At 44.0% G+C, this 24,556-nt stretch overlaps 1 protein-coding gene across 4 annotated transcripts in view; it reads left to right on the top strand.

Moving 5' to 3' along the window:
* Positions 1-24,556, top strand: part of LOC116942827 (protein furry homolog-like) — a 296,076-nt gene that overhangs the window by 9,681 nt on the left and 261,839 nt on the right. For 2 of the 4 annotated variants that reach the window (XM_076067521.1, XM_076067520.1), the window contains exon 1: positions 12,485-13,480. The exons of the other annotated variants lie outside the window; for them this stretch is intronic. In XM_076067521.1, coding sequence (XP_075923636.1) covers positions 13,444-13,480 — 37 coding nt within the window. In that variant the 5' untranslated portion in view covers positions 12,485-13,443. Of the gene's footprint in view, positions 1-12,484; positions 13,481-24,556 lie in introns of those variants that run through there. 4 annotated transcript variants of the gene reach the window in all.

The following is a 24,556-nucleotide window of genomic DNA, read 5'->3' as shown; positions in this document are numbered from 1 at the left end:
TAAGATTGTATCACGTATTAGCACGTTTGGCCTACGTAGGGTGCGAAAGAAGTTCAGCATGCATACATTGCAATGCGATAATGACTCGTGCATGTACACTCTCACGCCATTGTGGTGCATATAGAAAGTCAATATGGGTCGTTGATTTTTTTACAAAAAAATTCAGTTCCCTTATTCTCTGGCTTATCATATGCTCAGGACGTAATCTAAACTTATACCGAGTATCAATAAAGTGAAACAAACATGGCCACACACGTACATACGATTATCTGAACCGGCCCTCGGCCTCCCCTAGATCGACTCGACCTCAAATTAGTACCTGGTGCAGTGTGTAAACATTGCTGCTGGGAAGACAAAGGCGGCCGGGCATGGCCACAACCCTCACACACACTACATAAAAACACACACACACACCACACAAAAACACACACCACATTGAAACACTTAATCCCCCAACCTTTAATGCAAAGGTTGGGGGAAAAGCGTGTCCTACAATCTGTAAAATTCAGCGCAGCGAATTATGCCAATTAATCCGTAATGCAATGAGACATTTCAATATGGTCACAGTTGGTATTGCGCAACGTTTCAGAGAATGGCCTCTCGAAAACGTGACAATAACTACTCCTGACATCTCTTCAATAGGCTTTGTGTGCACCACAGGTGGTGCACATTTTTATAATCCCTGCAAAGAGTGTTTGTTGCATGACACTCAGGCATATTTTTTTTGTCCTCAGGCCAAGTGTGCTCCAAATTAAATGAGAAACCAACCGTTATCTTTACTGTGTGTATATATGTATTTATCCTGCCTCGGCAGTTTGCCTGCTGTATTTTTTTCACCTGAAGACGATTGCTTGTGTTGTGTGTTCGAAACGTCGTGATTTTTTAAAATTATTTTTCTATCTACGTGAACTTTACCGAAAGACCCAAAGAGTATCTTTACTGTAGTTTTTTTTTTGCTGCAGTCGTGAGCGAGGTGAGGCATTCAATTGCCTGAATTTGCAACATTAAAGCGAATACAGTACGTGTTGTTTCGCTGCATATCTGTTACCTACCGCTCATTTAATCTGCTTACCATGCCTGGAAAATTATATGCTGTACATATGCATGCACCATTATGGCAGCTGGTTTGGTTCATGACCGTGTATGAACTATGTGAGAGATCATGAACCCAACAGTGGATGGTCAAAGTTAATGTTTAGGATCATCAGCCTGTCTGCTTGCTCATGGCCAGGACCCAAGGGGTAATTTTAAACTAACTTTTTTACCCTATGGGACCTTTTAGCTAGCATCAAAGTCTGAAAAATAAGAATAGATAGTTTGTTTTGCCCTTTCTGGCAATAAAACGGGTGCCAACTGGTGTATGCCAACCAGTGTCAAAGACAATTAATGTTTTCAGAGTTTGTTTTGATTTCCTGTTTTGCCACAGGTACGTGTGGTTAATGCAGACTTGATGCCTAGCAAAAGGCATCCATTTGGCATTTGAACATCTTAACACCTCATTTATTGTCAGAAAGGGTAAAACGTATTCTTATTTTTCGTAACTTTGTTCCTCTTTAGATTTACTTTGTTAGCTCCAGATGAACTCTGGGCCTATTCACTCTTTTTTGGTCTCATGGCATTCTACAATGGAATAATGCACAGTAGTCCATCAACATTGGCAGGATAAAATGCAATGTGTGTGCCATAAATTATGAAGCGAGCACATTTATCTTCTTTGGTTCTTTGGGTAAAGTCACGTAGAATGAGAATAAAATAATAAAATAAAATAACACAATAAAATTCTCATTGTGGTAGTTTATTTTATTAATTTATTATTTTATTCTCATTCTACGTGACTTTACCGAAAGAACCAAAGAGGATGAATCCTTGCAGTCACGAAAGCTTTAAATCGAAATTCGAGCATATTTAATCGGCTAGTTTCTTAAGTTTGCTTACATTATAGCCGGTTGATATGCACGATGTAGATATACGGTACAGTATACAGCCGTAATACTGTCAAAAATATAGTTCCAAATTGTCAATAAAGTACAGCACTTTTTAAATTCGTGAGTTTGGTTGTTTCTGCATGAGATTGTTCCATTTTCTTGGTTCTTTCGGTAAGGTCACGTAGAAGGGAAGCAAAATAATAAAAATATAAAACAATAAAATTGTCACGACGTTTCGACTGCAACACAAGCAATTATCATCAGGTGATGATCATCATCTGCAACACAAGCAATCATCATCAGGTGTGAAAACCACATCTGATGATGATTGCTTGTGTTGCAGTTGAAACATCGTGAAAATTTTATTGTTTTATATTTTTTATTATTTTATTGTTTCCCTTCTACGTGGTGACTTTGCTGAAAGAACCAAGAATATGAACCCCTGCAGTCACGAAAGCTTTAAATCAAAATTGTTCCATTTCTTTTTTATTGAGTGTCTTTGCATGTATGACATACAAATCCTCAAGTACGTCAGTAATACAAAAATCAACTTAATAGCATATGTACTTGTGGAAAGGTTAAAGTTTACTACATGTTATGGAATTTATGTTTTTAATTATTATTAGGGGCAGAAAACGAAAGAAATCGCCAGTGCACTTTTCCCTTGACTTGGCCGTTACGCAACCATGTGATTTGACAAACTGAATTTAAAACGTCTACACCATTGTGTTGCTGTGCACGCCAGTGAATGTGTCAGGAGGTGGCAGAAGTGTCATATTACTGAATATGGCCTGGTGTACGTTGCAGCCATGAATTTTTCAAGACTTTAACATTTTTGCAGAGTATGGTCGTTAGGTTATGAGCTTTTGCATAGGAACAAAATAACGAATCCTTATCCCGTGTAAGTGGGGTTTAATACATTTGATTTTTTTCATATTCTCGTATTTGTTGTCAGGCAGTTTATATTTACTCTGCAATACGCTTTTTTGGGGTGGCACTCTTTTTTTAAAGTATCTCAAATCACGATCGGACGGCTTTGCGTTGATATCTCTGTAAGTGGTTGACTCATTTTTGTCCACAGGGTTTGAATGAAATGATTGAAGCAATGAGTGAGAATGTGTAGGGCATCAACAATGGTTGTCCCGTCGGGAGGTTTGTCCGTGCTATGGGAATGTTGATTTGTTTCTCTCACGTTGGCTGAGGGCTACCAACGAAGGTTGTATACTGCCCATTGCTCGGTTGTGCTTGGGGACATTGCGACCTTGCATATCAGATCAGAATATGTAGTTATCCTGGAGGAATCCGATGAGCTATAAAACTATTTTTCACAGATGTCCAGTAGGGGCACGGGGTAAGAATGGTACAACAACAAACGATAGAAAAGCACGATAGGAGTGCAACGTACTAGAAAGGTAAACAAATCATCCAAACACATACAAATGAAACTAAACCATCCCCATCTTACCAGGCGAAGCCCACTGAGGTATTATCATATATATTAAAAAAACAGTATGCTATAAAGTGCTAAGCTATTGCCGCTTTGTTCTGGAGTTTTAATCCTGACAGCTGCTCCGTGATTATACCCGGTGTACTTTAGTTCAGTTGATGGTCTTAGCCCCGTCACGAATGGCAATACGAAACAAACCCATCCTGTTCAATTTCATCTTGCACTTGACTTGGCAACATTCTCACTGTGAGAAGTAAATAAATAATATTGTTTGATTGTCACGCAATGCACATTATACTACTCTGTAAGCAGGGTGGGCGGCAAAGTGCTTCCCCCTCGTGTGGATTTGAGGACTCTTGAAGATATAAAAAGACAAAACAAATGTGTATTCCGTATTGCATTGCAGGTCAATGCTGTTTTACGCGGTTTTTTAAATATTCAATCAATTCGAGTCTTCAACGGGCGTTATTTTGCCATAGCCGCTAGATGGCGTAAATTACTTTAAATGAAGGATCAACGTGTCCATTAAGACTGAAGAGGAAGTTACCTTTACAACCACAGTTGTCGTTGATTACCTTTCCTATACTTTTAACTCCCATCGTGTTTTTGTATTGTTTGCTTTTGTAACGTTCTGACCCAGTGCCTCTATTGGACGTTTGTGAAAAAGAGCTTTATCGCTCATCTGATTCCTCCTCCAGTAATAAATAAATACGCCCATTCTGCTGATGCCACCCCCACCTCATCGGCCAACGCTTTCTCCCCTCCGCCGGATCCCAGAGCGGGCTGCAGAGGGGACCCCACGCGACCCCCAACGCTCTGCCACAAGCAGCCTCCCATCATTTCATTTCTTTAGAGCCGCTTTTTTTATGTTGTCCTTCCCCCGCACCTACGATCAGCACGGTTGACTATGTACGGTGCAAAATAAGTCTGACATACAAGACGTACACCATCTGGCCTTAGGACTTCTGCTCGGTTGTTGGATTCGTGGAGACCACTCCAAATCCAGAATTAAGAATGCAGTGCTGTTTGTCGTACTCTATGTTGACGGGTAATTGAGGGTATGAAGGATGCCACAGTGGCAAAATATGAACTCCCTCGCCTGGTATACAGGAGGTCGTGGGTTCGATCCCGACCCTGACGCCTGCTGCTGTATATTAGGAGTTTGCGTGTGCTCCCCGTGGTCTGGGGATTTTTCTCTGGGTCCTCCGGTTTTCACTCCACATTTAGAAACACATGGTAAATGTCCACATGATAAGCCACTTCGTCGTGCTATCATTTGTGGCCAGGTCATTTCTAAAAAAAAAGAGGTTTATAGCTCAGTGGGCCTTACCTGGTAAAATAAACTAAACTTCGCAGGTAGCCCAATTTAGATACATAGTGAGCTCAGCTATGAACTTCTTTTGCACCGCACGCAGCAAATTGTGCTAATCGGAGTTATAGAGAAATTAGTTTTCGGTCCGCGACAAGTCTGTAATACGGTAGTATTGTAGTGAATTTCACCTGCTGAAAAGTTAATTTGATCAGGCTGAGATATTAGGACACTAGTACAGTAGTAGATAAGCACAGTAAACATTTCACATCCGTTAATAAAGATAACGCAAAATAATCGTTGTGTAATACAGACTCCTTCAAAGGCCATCTGGCCGTTACGTCACTTCCAGGGCATTATGCATTATGTTGTATGTAATTGAAGTTTTGTGATAATCTGTAATGATAAAAAAATACTCTGTATTTCATGCAGGTAGCCCAACCGGGTCATGCTCAGAGGGTGTACGTGTGTGTACATACATCCCTGGATGTACCATTGCGTGCATATCTCCATTCATCTTCACACACACACCGCTATGTTTGCATTCCTTCCCTGTACCTGCACGTGTGCTTATCCTCATACACATCGCTGCGTTCGTGTGCCTTTCAATGCTTCTGTGTGCAGCATCGCCGGCCTCTGCTAGGCTATACATGTAAGTGTTGACACATCCGAGTCCACGTGCTGTGAGAGCGGGGGGGGGGGGGGGAGGACTTTAACACACAAGTAAATTTTTGCTTATGTGCTCGCAATGGACTGGGGGAAATTCCAACTAAATTCTTGTTAAAGTTAGCCTTGTGAGGTGAAACACATTTATCATATCCGAGATCGTGATCATGTATTGCAGCATTCTCAGAGTTGTTAGACACACACTTGTTCCCCACCCCCCACCCACCCAATTGCATTTTCGATAAACAAAAGTTGAAGCTACCTGTCGTAATCTCGAGAATGCATTGTCTTTCGGAAGACGCGTTTTTTAAAATCTAACTTTTCACAATCATCTCCCAGAAGACATTTCCCCGATTAGCACCGTTGGCTACATCCGTTGCGAGAGAAGTTCAACATCCATACATTACCACCCAGAGGACTGAATACCACCACCAATCCGGTCAGAATCATCTTCCAGAAGTCATCTCTCCCTACAGTAAAGCTGCACGTTCATCATCTTCTGGAAAACTGCTGTCCAACTAGTACCTTATTCTCCAGGATGATAAAAGCATACTTTTATTTCAATGTTTTGGGGAGCGTCTTGCTTTCTGGAGAATCTTATAGTCTGGAGAATGTAGCATTTGGCAGCAAGATAACTTCTTGTGGCTGGGTTATTAGGGGGTTGTTAAAGTTGTTGTTGCAGCACTTTTGACCTACCACGGCATACTTTGCAGAACCCATGTGTGTGTGTGTTTGACTGTGGAAATACTGTACCACAATGTGAAGTTCGCCTTGCACACACTGTAGACCGTGACGTGAGGGACAAACATCACAGAGCCTATTCACATTGTTATCCGCTACTCATCTGCGAAAAGCAACTGCTGGTAATCACGGCTTATCGGGAGAATAGGGACGTGAAAAATGCGCGTTTCTATGACCCTACAGCTCCCACGGAAATAGGAATCGTGAATAATAGGTACATTCTACTTTTATTGTTTGCGTACGAGTGCTTCGTTGTACATTTTTTTTTTTGCTCCAGGGACTGCTACTTGCGATCGCTTTTGCCATAATTTGGTGTTGCTGGGCAGCGCGTGTGCAATACTTTACTGCTGCGATTTTGGCGTCTATATCACAGTACTGCTATGTGATAACAATGCCCGCTCGGTGATAGTTCTGTAGCTGTCAGGGCTGGCTGACAGCCTTCGATAAAGCAACCCATACGCGCATTCTGTGGCAGTTAGGGGACATCCAAACACTGGCGTGCTGATGATTCCTAACAAAGCGGAAAAAGGCTGAACCGATACTTTACACAGATGTTAACTTACAGCCACAACAGGAAATGTCATCGTGACTAAACAGAGCTGAAATTAGAGTTGCAAGGCAGATTACTGATACTTCATGATGAGTTTTAAAATCCCGTGAACCTCTCTGGGCCTGGTACCATTTGTACGTGCGCTTCACGCCTGGCACACCTTTGAATTAAGCAAAATATGAACAGGCATCGCTTAGGAAAGCACTATTATAGTCGGTTCTCCTGTTGTGACGTCACACAATGCTAATTTGAAGAGTAAAAAAAAAGTGAAACGTTATTTCCTGCCCAAATGAGCCTTGTATGTTGAGCTTATGTCGCACCTTACATAGCCAACCACGCTATAATAGAAGGTGGTGCTCATCTCCCATTTACAGCCTTGAGACAGTAGTGGGAATTCCTAATTTCTTTGGCGGAGTAGGGGGGGGGTCTATCCATAGGACAATCACTGTTGACTACCCCACAATTAAGCAGGATTTGAATTTTCAACCTTCCAACTACAGCCGCTCAATCTAGCGATGAGCCACGGAGACTAAAGTGTAAACAAATCCTGCCATTCTAGATTTGAAGTTTTCGTGACTGCAAGGATCCATACTCTTTGGTTATTTCGGTAAAGTCACGTAGATGAAGAATTAAAAATAATAATAAAATGAAAATAACTAGATTAAATCACGACGTTTCGGGCTCAACACAAGCTTTCCCACCTGATGTCGGACGCTTGTGTTGCGCCCGAAACGTCGTGATTTAATTTAGTTATTTTAATTTTATTATTTTCATTTTTTTTTTCATCTACGTGACTTTATCGAAAGAACCAAAGAGTATAAATTCTGCCATGTGTTATGAAGTAGGCTTTGAATGGCCCCTGGAATGTTAAACAATAATATGCTATTGTTTTCTCGTATAAGTCAACAAGTTCAAAGCATCTCCCTACTCAAACAATCAACAGGGTAGTGCTCATCCTGTTCATTGTAATGAGCCAGTGGCATACAGCTACATTCTCAATTTCCCTGGAGAGAATAAATGTAACTCCAACCATACATAATTTAAGGTAATACGCTTTCAATTGAGAGCCATATGCTCCAAAACCAAATGCTAAAAAAACAATAATTGACCAGGCTTAATTACTATTCCACATGTCACTTATGAAAGAGATATCGGAAATCTCTCTAACCTGTCGCCTCAAGAGCCGAATGGCTCACAGGGCTATACAAAAAAAACCCCTTATTATATAACATTGACTGTGCCCTTCACGCATGGCACAAACAGTAAAACAGCTCTTCTTGAAAACGAATGAGAGGCCAGCAAGTTCATGGTCAGATGACTGAGCTAGCACTGCTGAGGTGCTGGCTTCAATTCTTGGCATGCTACACAAGATTCAACTGGGTTCCTATGTGTAGCAAAAGTTGACGATCTTGCTGACGATCACCGACTACTGCACCAACCAGAATTTGATTTCCCAACCTTCTGATTACGAGCTTTTTGCTCCACCGCTGAGCCCACCCGGCTGGAGTCCAAATAGTGCTGCAGAGACCCTTCTCAAATCCTGTGTGTAGCCTTCATCCTACCCTCTTGGTGAGGCTCCTTGGAGCTTCCTTGAGTTTAACTTTTTTAATTTCACCAGGTAAGGCCCACTGAGCGATATAGCTATTTTTCAGAAGCGACTGGCCACAAATGATAGCCAAATGAAGTGCTTTATCATTTGGAAATTGATAGCAGCCAAATACTCTAAACGCATATTTCTTAATGTGGAGGGTAAAACCAGAGGACCCGGAGAAAAATCCATGCGACCACGTGGAGAGAGAGAGAGAAAATATGCAAACTCCAAATATACAGCAGGCATCGGGGTTGGGATTGATCCTACGACCTTCCGCATACGGGCGAGGTAGTTAACATCTCGCCACCGTGGCGCCCCTCCTTCCCACAGTGGCATGGACAAGCGGCTACGGTGCTTCACATCATTCTACCTTTACCGATGCTCGCCACGGCATGCTGTACGCATGGCAACCCTTGCCTGTGTGCGGGTGCTTGTGCGTGTTTCAGTCTCCGACGAACACACGTCTCACCGTGCCTCCTCCTCGCATTGCTTTGCTTGCACACATCCGTGCATTCGCCCGGCTCTGATGGCGCCATTGACAGGAGGCATCGGCCGTCAATGAAACCTTGGCAATGGGGCTGTGAATGGATTGTGTTGCATACTGTATGGGAGCAGCAAAGCGTAACGTATGCAGCGTTGGCATACGGTTACCGAGCAGTAGTGCTACACTGATGACATTTACAGCAGAACTCCTGTTAGCTGTCACGGATCCTATAATCTGCATGGTTATCCCCAAAGTGATTCCACTCTGATAATAGGATGCATATGTTTATGAACTCCATTTATCTGCCCAAGAGGCACGGATAATAGGAGTTAGGATATAAGTTAATGCTGGGAAAAAGAGCCAGACAATAGCTGTGGATTCGCCATGGATAATAATCGAATGAATTTACTTCCAGTTATCCATGAAAATATTGCCGATAATTGTAAGAGGAATAGTTCCGGTGCAATCGTGCGGCAGGTGCCTCTCTGTCTCCATGTGTGTATCTCTGTTTCTGTGTGTCTCGCTGTTTCTGTGTGTGTCTCTGTCTCCGTGTGTGTCTCTCTGTTTCTGTGTGTCTTTGTTTCTCCACGTCTCTCTCTGTCTCCCCGGATTAATGTGGTGGCAGTGTGGGTATGGAGTGCTCATCTGCTTGCATCAGTGGCGAGTGATACCTGGACAAGGACAAAGGTCCCCCCGAATAGCCTTGGTTCTTTGGGTAAGTGTGGTTAGCAAGTACAAGGAATAGGCTGACATCACGAGCCACTCCTCAACAAGATGTGTAGCTGTGCTGTTGTGGGAAAATCCAGTTGGGAATATGTTTATATTCCACACAGATGCATGCAACTTACGGTATTGTAACTGGCTAAAAATACGCACGAATAAAAGTGGAAATTGCTTTGTCTAGGCAGCTCATTTTAGTCCCCATTTGCAGACGAGATTGGCTGGGAATAAGCTCCTGTCTGATATTTGACAGTTGCCCCTATTAATGATTCGGTAACATATGTTGCATGTCACGTGAGAAAATACAACACCTGCTAATTTACCTTTAGTTTTTTACACAGTAAGTACAAAGTCCAGTTACATCACTGCAGGTCGTTTGCCAATAGGCAAGATAAATGTACGTTCACTTATCACTTTATATTATTTACCCATTGCAACAGATATACTGTATCCACCACTACGTCTAACACACTATAATTTTTTATGCTAGTTTCATTGTCTTTGTTCTCAGTCTTGAAAAAAAAACAATTTAAGTAACATATGGCTGTTTCCGTGTTTGCAGTAGCAGATGGCTTTCTTTTCAAGTCACTCCTCCCCCAATTAGCCATAAAGGTGTGGGAAGGTAAGCTGTGCTAAAGTTATATTTTACCTCAAGGATGAGTGTCACCATATTCTCCGGATTACTATACTGGAGGAATCCGATGAACTATGAAGCTCTTCTTTTCACAGATGTCCGGAAAGTAAGATGCGTCCCCAAACCTGTGCCTGGTGTCATTAAAGTTATTGCGTAGGAATCTGGTCTCACACACACCGACTGGATGTTAAGATGCAACCCTAATGTTTTCTTTGAGTCGCAGGTGAGAAAAACAAGTGCATCTTATAATCCCGGGAACACGGAAACACAATACTGTAGTTTAATAATACCTATCGGTGAGCAGCACTTGGCATTCTTATTAGTGACTGACAGAGGCATGTGACGTTCAGTTTGTATGGTAAGCTTATTCCGTATACACATACTGGTAAAGATGCATTATTGTTCCTTTGCAACATAATCTTAGAGGTAAAATATCATCTCGAAGTTGATTCCCCGAACAAAGGATCTTTCGTACCTCCGGTTAGCACGGTTGGCTACGTACAGTGTGAAAGAAGTTCATACGTACATATGGGTACATACTTCGCGTGGAACGTTAAAAGGCTCCCTACGTATTTAAAAATAAAAGTAAAAACAATACCGTAGGAACTTGGTTTCTGGGACACCGCTTGCAATGTGCTGAATTAATGTGTGTCGTGTGAGCAGGTGAACAGTGTTGAAAGGGGGGTTACTTTTAAAGAGGGAATGCATCTTTGATGGCCTATTTGAGGAAACTCAAAACGACCGCATGGACGTTTCTCGAAGTTTGATGGCGAGTTCGAGATGAACGCTCTGCACGAGGGCGGCCGCGCCTTTTGCGATTGAAGGGCACGGCATTTGTTGATCGTGCGGTCTTTTCTCTGACCCTTGCGTTATGGGTCGGAGGGTAACATTGCTTGGAGCAGCAAAGAAAGAAAACACATCGGTACTGATTTGACTTGAAGGTCGCTTCACAAGGAAGCGAATGGATTCCATTTTATGTTGTTGTAAATCTCAAAACCAGATCTGTTCTGCGAATGACACAGTTTGCGTCATAAGTGTGTGAGCGTCCCTCATTTGCACTCGCGATGAAAGGTCTTGGTGTGAAAACAGCAGCAAAACCTTCAACGAAAGCCTATACTACAGCACTTGGCACACTATTCGCTGCGTATGGATGTGACGGAGTGACCATTTTTACATCCAGAGATTTTCGCGTTCAAAATCCTCTTGGGGGGGTAATAAAATAAATAAGTACACCTTTGAGGGAAACAAATGGATGGTCGTCCTGTGTGTGGCTTTATCACTGCCATTGGAATATGTAACTTCCACAATTTGCTGCTCAGGACCACCAATCATTTCCGCGCACCTCCGATTAGCACGGTTGGCGCAACATACAGTGCGAAAGAAGTTCAGCGCACAATACGCGCGCAAACGCACGGAGCCCCAAAAAAACATCCCTCGCAAGTGAGGCAGTGAATATCGCCGGGTCTATCGTGCGGATGAAGGTTCGTCCAATTGAAAGTGATGCCAATTGACCTTGCCCCAGAGTAAATTATTCTTTGATGCCCGGCCGGTGACCATGCGCATCAATTTTCAGGACGCCCAAGCGAACGAGGCCTACTGGATTCACAGTGGCTACTGGCACGCACGATTACGGGCCCACAGTCCCGGCCGAGTGCTCAGCCACGCACCGGCACGAGGACAAAATATCTCGGGGGGGGGGGGATGTTGCGGAAGACGTCCGTTTTCTTTCACCCCGCCGTGCTACCACGAATGCGCTCTGGGACTTCAGCTGGAGCACGCCCTGCGCTACGCAGACAGCGGACTCACGTTCTGATGATTTTCGACAGCCCGAAATGCTCCTCTAGGTTGATTTCCAATCGGTGAAAGCTTTTTTTTTAAAATATATATAAGCTTCATAAACATGTCGTCGGCTTCATCTCGCCCAATGGTGGTTATGCACTGTGTAAAGTTGATCTGAGTTTTGTTATTTTAGGGTTACTTTATTGATTAATGTTGGTATATAGGCTCACTTGATTACCCTTTAAGGTAAATAACGTATCACCTAATGTAACTGCAGCAAGGCTAAGTTATGGAGATTAACATTTTATTGTTATTCCTTGGGTCTTTCGGTAAAGTTACGTAGATAGGTTGAAAGAAAATAACAAAAAACTACGTTTCGAAATTTAAAGTTTTCAAAAGTAAAAGTTTATGGTAACACTGTAAAGTGTGAAATACTGGAACATAAAATATAGGAGTAACGCTAGATTAAAAAAAAACTAATTTAGTTTTGATTTAAAGCTTTCGTGACTGCAGTAATTCATATTCTTAGCTCTTTCGGTAATGTCACGTTGAAGGGAAACAATAAAATATATGTTATGGTCGAAACGTCGTGAGAATTTTTATTGTTTTATATATATTATTATTTTATTGTTTCCCTTCAACGTGACTTTACCGAAAGAGCTAAGAATATAATTTAATTTTACCCGTGATTTTTTTTCTCCATGTAAGGTTTGTTAAATCCAGCCATTCACATTTTCCATTGCCTGCCATCTGTTTACTTTGCTCGCAGTGCTATAAATAGTACTGTACTGTGTAGCCTAGTCATGACCAAACACAAAACATCTTTTTAAGACATATCTCAAAGGCAGAAGAATGTCACCGTTAATAGATTTCATGAAAATGTATTTAATTGCACAGTTATAACTGGATTCACTGCGAACATTTTACTGGCGCGTTTATGTATTTGTGGTTATATATTGCCTGTGATGCCCGACCATCTTGTGCTTTTTATACACGCGCGCGCGCACACACACACTGACATACACGCACACACTTCAGCAGCTGAAGGTGTCAGTCATTTGCCAAACGGACCAAGTGAGAGGAGATAGCTGCAAGTGATGTTCACGTGCTCTCGCAAAAGTGGTTCCCTATTGTGTGCGCTAACAAGATCGTAAGCAGACGTTTTACTTGAAGCGCGCGTCTGTGTTGTGCGGTATCACGTGTCTACAATTGCCCACCGAGAGCAAAAAAAAAACCACGTTGCTATAATTGAGCCCTTCGGTGCATTTCTGAAAGTCTTTCACACTGGGTGTCTGAAAACATCCCCGCTCGCGGTTCGATCTCTAAACGGTTATTTCTGAATTCTTACGGAAAGCCGAGGGTCGTTTTACACGTGGACGGAAGAGCACAAGCGACGAAGAGGGGGGGGGGTGGGATGTTCTGTGGCTTTCTGTGTTCGGGGCGCAGTTTGGGGAGAGTGCCAAGCACATCTGGGTGAAGTGGGGGAGCGCCGAGACAGTTTGAGAGCCAAACGTTGACATGTCCTTTGGATGCAATTGACGGCTGGAATATTACGCTGGGAAACCGTCCGTCGCGAAGGGCTGAAGCGTCTGCCGTCATGCTGTTCAGGCGAGGAGCGGTCTCCCTCTATATTTGTGAGTACCCCTCCTTTGGAAACCCCCCTACCCTCTTTCACAGCTCGCTTTGTAACAGAGAAGAGAACATTGCCGCATTGTCACAGCCGAACGGTCACCCATTTCCGTTCACGGCAAGGTCAAAGTAAACTTTTTGAAGGGGTAATATTGTCGGCACTAAACTAAAATATCGTTCAGTTTTACTGCAGTACAATAATTGTCTGATTTCGATATATATATGTTTTAATGAGTCTTCCAAAAAAAATGGCTTTAGGATGGCACTGATCTCATTTGGTGGTCTTGGGCCATGAGTGGAGATTCCACAGTGCTATGGTGAGGCCAGTCTCTCTACAGGATGAACCCCTCTTTACTTGCCACAACTTGGTCGTAAACATTTTTTTTCACACCCGGAGAGACGGTGAGTTGAGTTGTTTCCCGACTGGGATTTGAAATTGTCCCCTTCTGTTTATGAGCCAAGTGCTCTTGAGTCATCTCACTCAGCCAGTGTTAAGAACATGCGGTGTGTAGACATTTCAGCACGTATTGTTTTATATGATAATAAATCAGCTTGTTTAGTTCAGTGTTCTCGTCTGTCATTGTTCAGCTTTTCCACTTGTTAAAATACATACTACTCTATTACTACAGACAGTGATCTACTGTTAGTATCGCCAGCTGCCTTCATCCACACCACTGGGTGAAGACCGTTGAGCAATGCACACAGAGTTACCGGCACTGCCGTCTCCCGCGATCGCAATGTGATGTAACAATGCACCCGGCGCTGATCTCTTGCACAAGAGCCGGCTTCATCGCTCCATCTCCTCGGTGGCGATTCCTTCTCACACACCTTCCGGTTCCTCGGTTGCCACTAGCATTGCCATTTTATTGACCATCGGCCCATCAACCCTCCTAGCTAAAGTGCGCTTCTCAAAGGCCACTTACTTTTCTTTACAGTTTGAATCAGGTCCTTAACCTGCACATGTTCTCCACTACAAGCATGTCTCTCTCCTTCTGCATCTCGATGTCATTCCCAAATGATGCATCTCTCCTTTCAGTTTGTGTTCCTGTCATTACAGGCAGTATGCACGGGGCACATTCCTTTTCGTTGCTTTTAATTTTCAAGTCGAGTTTTCCACGTGCACTCAAAAGTTACTGTTGTCAACTTCCTTATTGAATTATTTTGATCCCAAGCGTCCTTCAATAAATCTCCTAGATATAAATGTTCTGCCTTGTTTTCCAGTTGCATCATTACGACAGATAGCCAGCATCTTGTTTGTTACTTTTGTTTTGCTCATTTATTTATCTTGGGTGCCCAAGCCACCGTAGCTGCACAAGTCACACATCTGAACCTCATTCATATCTCTTCAATATCAGGAGGAATTGGGGAAAATGCTATCCCCAGATACAAGCAATTACTACTTTCTCACACGTTTGAAACTTTCAACAACTGGCTGAGACCAGGCTATTGAGGGATGATTTGGCTCCTAGCTGGAATGGAAGAATTGTAGGTGCATCTTAGAGATGACAAGCCAATGGTCGATGTGTACAGAACAGTCCCGCTATAGGTTCTGGTATCAATGAGTTGACCTCATATTCTCTTCCATCACAACATAGTCCAGCAGATGTTCTTGCGTGAACCCTGATTGCATCCGATTAAATTATGTAATGCACCTCTGATGGAACAGTATCTGTAATTACATGCCCAAGGGCTTTATATTAATTTATCAGTCTCTAGCAGATAATGTTGAACTAATCTGGCCGATGCCTTACAAACACTAATTTGAGCACCTCCGATTAGCATGGTTGGCTACATACGGTGCAAAAGAAGTTCAGCACAGTGCATACATTGAGCATTAAATTCACCCAAAAAGGAAACTTTCTTAAGGGGCAACTTTCGCCAGTGTCATGAAATGTATCTGACTCATCAGCCTTACCCATGTGCTTCCACGGATATACATTTTCTATTGGGTCATAGGTCACCAGCACCACTCTTTCTAACCTCCTTTATTAACGTAGTCAGAAGAAGTACCACTCCCTCCTGTTGTGTGACATTATCCTGGCCTGAGTAAACATATGCCCACCCCTCATCGTGCCAGGAGCTGGAACCAGTTTACTGGACCACCTGTATCCCACAGAGGCCTCTGCATTACCAGTTCAACTCCTGACAGAGGATTGGAAGTCTCTCCCCCCACATGTGCATCCCGACATTCCAAATAGCTAGCCGTAGCAATTGTTCTTTGTTTCTGAAGGCTCACCGAGAGGGGGTTCAATCCCCTGGCTCTCCTTAATGGGGTTTGGCCAGGGGTTGTCAGGGATGCCAGTCTCTTCGATGACTCTGATCACATTCTTACTTTATTTTATTTCCATAGTCCTTTGGTAATTCAAATTAAGGTGGACGGGTTACCAGCCCTTCACACTTGACAAGAGGGGACACCATTTGCCACTGTGGTGGATGTGAGCCCTCTGCGAGCGTAATTGACCAACATCATCAGCCTTTCCCCAAATGGCATTTCTCGCAAACCCACACCACACGGGGTTACCGTCTGCCACCAACATTGTGACGTGAGTTGTTTTTACATACCCACTCGACATGCACACACACAAATTAGCACACTAACACACAAACACGAGCACACACGAACACTCGCACACTAGCACACTAACACACTAGCACACTGGCACGCTAGCACGCTAACACACGCAAGCACACTAATACACACTAGCGCACTAACACACTAGCACACTAAAACACATACTATCACACTAATACACACACAAAAACAACAACTGCCATTCGGCAGGAGATCACGGGACATATCCAGGTGCCATGGGTCGACTTCCTGAGATGACTGGCTGATGCACCACCTGTGACCCCTTCTGTGCCAACTTGCTGTATTTTAGCCACCTGGTGCTCTGCTCGTTGTTGTGAGCGTCGTTCCTCTGCCCTCAGTTGTTGTCGAAGGGCGACTGCCTCCAAATGCCCAGTAGCGTCCTTCATGAGGCTCCTTCATGAGGCCAATTGACACAGCTGGTACCACTCTTCGGCAAGTCCACTCAGCTCCACATCCTTCTATACCGCATCAGTCCATCTCTTCTCCAGCCCATGTCGTGCCCGTTTAGCCCTCTCTATACGGCCAAACAGAAGCTGCTTGGGCATGCGGGCTACATGACCCAGCCAATGCAGCCTTGCCTGCCAGAGAAGCTCACTGATGGGAATGTCCATATTTTTTTAGAATTTGTGAGCTCAGACAATCCAGCCTGGTTAAACCCAGGATGGATTGTAGGCAGGCCAGCCTAACAAAGATCCCCTGTATAGCCTTAACAGACTGTAGGGGCAAGTACTGTTAGCGAGCACCTATGAAGGCCGAAACGGTACACGAGGGGGTGGGTGGCCAGCACCATGCATGACCCCCTTTGTATCCCCAGTGGCGATGTTAACACACCGCACCAGGTACTCATTTGAGGCTACCGAGGGGAGGACCAGTACCGGTTCATATAATTGTCACTGGTGTTGGCCGTGAGCCTAACACACACACTAACACACACACAAGCACACACACACACTAACACACACAAGAGCACACTAACACACCTGTCTGCTGGCCACTGGAGCGTTGACCATGTGTCACCACACGTGGTTTATATTCAGCTCTGTTGACACACCTTGAAAAAACACCTGCAAGCGGTTTGCATGCTGCATGGTTAGCATCTGTTAGTATTTGCTGCAGTAGTTTACACCTTAGTTTACTGTTAAAGGACACCAACTTAAAATTGTATATTTAAAATCTGTCCTCGATATACCAGGCTAATTCAGGCCCCAGTATAACCACTTTCTTTACAAACCCTGTTTATTTCCGTGACTACCAAATTTAATCCACTTATAACTTGCAATATTCGTTCTGTGGCTACTATTATATATTCGTGTTATCAAGTCAATATGAAAAGAAAGGTAAAAAAAAACACACACCTCTGAAATCACCAGAAATCACAAGCATATTCGAGAAAAAAAAACAATCCAGTACAGACAGTCTTCGAGTTATGTTCTTGAGAGACGGTCGTAAGTCGATTTGTTCGTATCTTGGAACTCATTTACTTGTACGTGGGTCAGTGCTATAAAATGTGTAATGGTTCAACAAAGAAGGGGAGCATTGTTAAACTCGCAACTAAGAATTATTGTACACTTGCATGTATGTATGTATGTTGAACTTCGCATGTAATATTGTAATACATAAAATAAAATAACATGAAAAGAAAAAAAAACTTTAATTTTAACTTACCCTTGAGTTGACTTGGTTCATTGTCGTTATGCATCACACGGGATGCTGGGGCTTATTACATCTCGCGGAGGATCGCTCCACTAAATAAAATAGCGGTTCAGTGCGTAAGTACGACCAAACGTTCGCAAGTCGGATGGCTAAAAATAATAACATGTTATGGCGGTTCATTCGTACGCGCGGATGTTTATAAGTCAGGCGTTCTTATCTCGGGGATTGCCTGTACTACAGTAGTCACACCAGAGTACAGTACGAAGTGAGGACTGTCTGGTTCAGGGATCGGAGCGCTCAGGCAATCGCGCTTGGGGTCCAGTTTCAAATCCAGGCATCCATCTGTGATTAAACCAGGTTCTCGAGAGTAATAAGTGATGGTTCCAGCCCGGTCTCCAAAGACTTCGGAAAGACCTGTTGGCAAACTTAATATTCCCTTCTACATTAAGAAAAACGCATGTATCTGGGAACAAATAAATATCAGAGACACGGCAGTGGCTGTTAAGAAAAATAAGCAGGACTTGAGTGGGACCCGTCGCTGGAATTTGTTGATGGCTGATGGACGAGACTGGAGCAGGAGTGGCAGCCAGGGGAGGGAAGATATTTCAGAGTATTTCCAAGGCACACACGGGGCAATGGGGTTCATTCACTTGCAGGAGGAAGATGGATTGTGACTTTGCCGAACTGTAGGGAGGCCTTTATCCAGCAGTTTATGGATCATGGTTGCTGCTACTGCTGCCAATGATGGTTATAATACAGGAATAGCGTGGCCGATGGCTGTGGCTTTCTGTGTGGCCCTTTGTGCTGAAATGAAGCGATTGGGGACAACACAAGCTTTTTTTTTTTGCAAACACGCAGCTGTGGTTGTATTTCCTTTTGTGTAAAAGCGAGCACGGGGGTCGAGTTTTTCAGAACACCCGATTGTTTTTCAGAAATGGCCTTAATGGCACGAGGGTTCATCAGTTGATGCATGCCTGGCCCCTTGGACAAAAAAAAAGCGAGAGAATGAAAACAGGAGTCGGGTATTAGTGTATGCAGTCCCCCTATTTTTGGATCTCGAGTAGTTCAGCTGCCAGCTTGGGTTACTCTCGGGCCCGCACGTTTGCCGGCCCGCGTGCATCTGGTCGACACGCCACAGCTGTCGCGTCCACGTCGTCTCTCCCCGTCTCTCTGTGCGTCTCTTTTTTTCCTTGGCAGCGTTCAGGAAAAATCGGGCCCATTTTTTTGGTGGCGGCGAATTCGGTAGAATGGACGTTGAAGCGGCTGCCTCTCGCGTCACACGCTCCAGAGAACCGTTTGGCTTGTGCCACCTTCCAAGGTCGCAACCCTTAGAGCTGCTGCACGCGATGGTTAAAAAACATAAATGAATAGACCCAAACAAAAAAATATATGTATTACGATGGTTGTAGCCGCACTGTGTGTTGGGTTCCATTACAAAAAAAGCATTTACGTATTCTAAAATGTTACTTGTTTATGGGTTTTTTTGTCGTGGTTGCTCAGTGGTTAGCGCACTGTGCTCTCAGAAACCCGAGGTTCAATGCCAGGTCATGGTATTACAACGATATCTGCTATCTGAACCAGAACCAGACCTCTTGATAAACTGGGTCTAAAATTAGTGCTTAAAGTGCGGTGTGTATGTGCTGTGGAGACACGGGTGGCTGCGTGTGTGTGTGCTACTTAACATAACTATCCCCCAGCAATGTGCAGATCTAAGGAATGAGAAAAAGAAATTGCTTTGTGAGCATATTAGTCACTTTTTAACACAGAGCATATGCATTATCATACCATAGCTTAAACAAACCAAACATCTAACATAGTTCAATAATTGTATACACTGCATTACATACATTATCACCATGTCATGTTAACATTGTAATACAGTACAGTGGAATTGTTTATGTTGATCCTATTATCCATGTGTAGCTTATCCCCATGGAACACCTCGGAATAAATGTGGGGAGTTTTCTGCCGCTTGTGGGCGATTCCTCATATCTGCGGAATCCCCGTGGATATGAGGAGGAATGTTTCCAAGGTGACTTAGAACTGCAAATAATTGTGGATGTCAGCGGGAATTCGCTGCTCGATTCCTCTTGTCAGTGTACGGCGGGAGATTTCAGAAGCACTCTTGAAAATCGTGAGATTGTACAGCAACGGAATATGATTATAATCATCAGTCCGTCATAAATCCAAGTAAATAGCAACTCTGACTGTTTTCTGTGACACTTTCCAGCAAATTCCTTTTACCTGCAGATAAACAAGAGGAAGTGACGCGGATCATAGGAGGTGTTACGGATAGATTTGTCATTGATAAGGGTGGTGTAGATATACATTGCAGAGTATACCATTGTTATATACCTCCGATTAGCATGGTTGGCTACGTCCGGTGCGAAAGAAGTTCAACATATGTGTGTATATATACAGTGCTATATATGCTGTGTGGGAGAGATAGAAATCCATAACATCCACTTGGTGAGAAGTCAGAAGTAGCTGTTCTACGAATAGACAGGCCTCCATATCATGTAATTCTCGGCACCGCCCAGCGCCGCCTAAAGATAAAAGCGCTAATCAGGGCCTGTTGAAAAGTGAGATGCTCTTAATTTACGCAAGGTGCATTTTAACAATATGCAAATACCTGCCACTTGAATGCTCAGCGTGCACGGCTCCTCGACGTGCACGCAACATTGCCCGGCATGAACGAGGCACCGCGGCAGCGTTTCTGACGTGCCATCGCAAACTCGGCTTCAGTTTCATTGCAATTTGATTCCGAGTGCAGCATTTACCATTTGCTGCACGCGGCAGCGGCGGCAGCGTCGCTCCATTAATGTGGGCGAAACAAACAGCGCAGACGCCGAGGTATGGGATGGTGTTTCTGGAGTAACCCGACCTCTGCATTTTGCATTATCTTGACCGGCGTGCGTGCAAGTCTGGCCTTCCCACTGGCCGTGCGTCTCTGTCACCTGAACCCGCGAGACAAAAGTCATATTCGAGGGGGTGGGGGGGGGTACTTTAAATGCACACGCCAATCGGTAAAGTGAGCCCTACGTGGGATGAGATACCACGTCCTGCGAGCCATTTGTGCAAGATGGAGCCACGGGTGTGTTCTAAAGCTCCAAGAGGTACGGTGGTGCTGTGTTGTGCTTCGTACTAACCACCGACGGTCGCAAGCTGTATCAACTAGATATGGTACATACGCAGTATTAATATTTTAATTATAAGTCTTCCTGTGCTCAAACTACTTTTGGGTGGAGTTCTTCTCCATTGGTGGTCTTGAGTGAGTACAAGTGGACATTCCACATTGCGATGTCAGCGATTTGCTTATCCATAAGGTGACCATAATAGAGTAATTCATATTCTTAGCTCTTTCGGTGAAGTCACGTTGAAGGGAAACAATAAAATATATATTTTTATTGTTCTATATATATTTTATTATTTCATTGTTTCCCTTCAACGTGACTTTACCGAAAGAGCTAAGAATATGAATTACTGCAGTCACGAAAGCTTTAAATCAAAACATAATAGAGTAGTCGTTTTTATTTAAATATGTAGTACCGCATTGCATGCCCATATTTTTTTTACTAGGGCAGATCTTGCTGGTCGCCGTGCCTCTTGTGCGGCAGCTGCTGGATCTGACGGAGGGAGGGTAGGAAACATTGGGGAGGTGCAGTGGCATCAGCAGCGCCGCCCATGACATCTTGAAATGTTTAACCGGACAAGATGCGATTAAGATTCAATACCTGCTTGTTGCAAGGACTTGGGATCATCGTAGAGTGCTGCACTCGCGTGCAGATTGGTTATTGCATAATTTTTGGTAACCTCGTACTTTTAGAGCCTTTTGCAAAGGGTGGCTAGCGCTTTAATAACTCGGCTACCCAACCATATAAACAGAGACATTAGCAGCATGTTTACGTAGTAGAAGATGAAGTCAATATGCTGTAAATGGGCTTGGGGGCCAGGAACAGTCCCATGTCTCGGTTTAAACAAAAAAAAAGCTTAAATTTCAATGGAAAATTTGACCAGCAATATGTTTGGTAAAGATTTTTGCAGATCCTCATGAGCATCAGTGGTTATCCTATGGAAGTGTTGACCATAAGAATATGAAATTTCCACCATCGCTTCAGTGCTGCCAGTGCAATTAAGCACTTCCTCACTGTTCTTTTGCGCATGGAGGCAGTGGTTTCTGTGCTAGCCCTAAGCCAACGTGGCTTTGTTTTCCCTACAGTTTTGTATCTGCTCATACTGTGGATTGGTACTCCTCTGGATAGGTGCTACAGTTCATTGCCAAGTGTATACGAGTAGTAAAATACGCTCCAGAGAGGCTGTTTACGAGCTCCCTGTTGTGACGGCCCTTCCACCAGCAGTGGTGTGGGGCTAAAAGCTGCAAGGCTGCAACTTTACCCTTTTAATTTGATGCATGGATCAATTTATAATTAACAGCAATACGATTTTGACGCATAATAGCACCCATCCGGTATCTTGTGAGTCAATAACACGTGAGCTTGAGAGTGAAATGAAGGGTAACTTAGAATATAGATGGCAAATAAATATGCTGTATTGCATTGACGCAGGGCTATGTTCCTGTATAGCAGTGCATAAGTATAGCCATATTATATAAGTGCAGTGCGGTTATTGTATGAGCCACGGGCTAGTAGTGTATGGGCGACTTACTAATGCAGTGTTCTATTGAGGTATCTGCCTGAATAATTTACCAAACAGGAGGAAGGGTAAACTAACCTAGGGTTCTCGAGATGTCATACACAGGCAGACACACAGTGAGTGCACTGTCAAAGGGCACCATCCTAGCCTGGGATTCATACGTACGGCACGAAAGAAGTTCAGCACACATCCAGTGCAGCGAGTGGTGCGGTTCACTTGCCCATGTCATGCAGTCATCGATTGCACCGAAAGGTTTATGTTCCTTCGTAATACTCTCCCGAGCAATGAAACATGAGCTCCACTGTCTTTTTAGTGTGTGTCCAGAGAGATATTGTGCACTGCAAACACACCCATGCACACACATACACGTTCTGGAGACCCCATGCAACCTGTGTTAACTGATTCGTCCATTATGTACCACATTGGAAGCTGTACGAAATGCAGACAGGGTCTTTTATATGAGCAGTACACAGACCGTGAATAAAATTACGTGGTGACTGTTTGGTGAATGCACATTGCTAGTTAGTGTCTAGAGCTGTGTGATCCATGTTGTTTTACACTTTGGAGAAACATGCACTTTGGGCATTACGACCACAAATAAAACACGTATTCATGCACGAACATGTGTTTCCATGGAGCACCATGGGTGAGAGTAAATATAAGCAGAACCCCATCCTGTATTGCCACATTCATACTAAATATATTTTAGTCCATCAGCTTATACCAGTGTTCTTCATTATGTAGTGACATCGCGGATGTCACTGTGTGGTGCCGGCCCTAGCGAGGCACGGCGTGCGATGCATTGTCATCACGGACAACCCCGTAGGTGGGATGTAGTACCAGCCCTAAAGGGGGCTCGGTGAGCACTGGGATAGCGCTCAGTGGCACCACGCGTGGCATGCAGTGCTGACTCCTACATGAGGGAGTGTGAGAGTGTCAGCCATGGGATGAGGTTACCCGAGGCTATGGCACTCTGGTTGACCCTGGAAGGCATGCGACCAGTAAGATCTACACAAGGGCCTCAGGTGGGGGCTAGGGGGGTGGTCATGTGTCAGGGTGAGATCCTACAGGAAGGGTCGAGAAACGACAAGAGGTTTCTCGAAGGTGGTCGTGGCCAAGGACGGGACCAGCCACGACTCGGGAGCATATAAACCGGGTCCCCACAGGGACCGGGGTTCTGCGTTGCTGTTGTCATCTGAAGATCTTCGATCTATGTTCTACGTCCAAGAAGAAGTCACCAATACCTTGTTGAAGACCCAAGACAGGGTCCTATCCGTGGTAGCTACTCCCAATAACTAGCATAGTTAGCCTGGTGGTCCACCACCATATGTTATCTGGTAAAGGGCTAATAACCCCTTTTGTGTTAATGTGTTGGTGTTAATAAATATACGTTGCCTCCAAAGATTACGTCTGCGACTCAGTTTAATCAACTACAAATACAAGGCCCGCGGGCCAATGGCGGCCCCTGGTGGCCTGTAGTGCAGCCCCTAAAATGCGGCCACCTGACAATGCATAAATGTGAAAACACCCCACTTAATCGTGGCCCTGTAAAACCCAACAATGGTGTCAAATGTGTGGCGGCCCCTCGCACTGATGATGTGTTATCGGTGAAAGTGGCCCCTCTCTGAAAATGAGTGAAGAACACTGGCCTATATTGGCTTTCCAGACTCAATATTACCATGGACTAAAGACTACGATTTTATACGCAGCAACGCGTAATGAGTTTGTGTATGGCATTGCCGTTTGCGTTGAACGGGGGCCTCGTATTCTGTACAGAAGGCTTGTACCAGTCGTGCCAGTAACATCTGACTATTCAGCATCATTGGCTTAACAAGCCTGAATGATGATGAGGCCCAGAATGTCAAAGCCACAGCAGAAATGTGCTTGCTTAAAACAAATTGTAAGCTGCCCGTTTGTCACGAGTGCTCATACACTAGAGCATGCACAATATAGAGTATTAGCATATAGTATCATAATTGTTGCATGAATAGCCATCCCATTCGTGTCTGAATTCAATAGTACACTGCAGTACTGTGTGCACTCGCTCTCGGGTGTAATTGGTGGCATGTTTGTAGCTTGGTGACTGGAAATATTTCCTCGGGGTCTGGGGTTCATTGTCTCAAATACATCCTCGTCCCCCTGTTTGGGGGATGTTGTCAATGGAGGGCTGGTTTTGCATCTA

The sequence above is a fragment of the Petromyzon marinus genome, chromosome 16, assembly GCF_048934315.1.
Source record: "Petromyzon marinus isolate PM22_M1 ecotype Great Lakes invasive population chromosome 16, UKy_Petmar_22M1.pri1.0, whole genome shotgun sequence".
Taxonomy (NCBI): Eukaryota; Metazoa; Chordata; class Hyperoartia; order Petromyzontiformes; family Petromyzontidae; genus Petromyzon; species Petromyzon marinus.
This window is presented reverse-complemented; position numbering and strand designations above follow the sequence as displayed.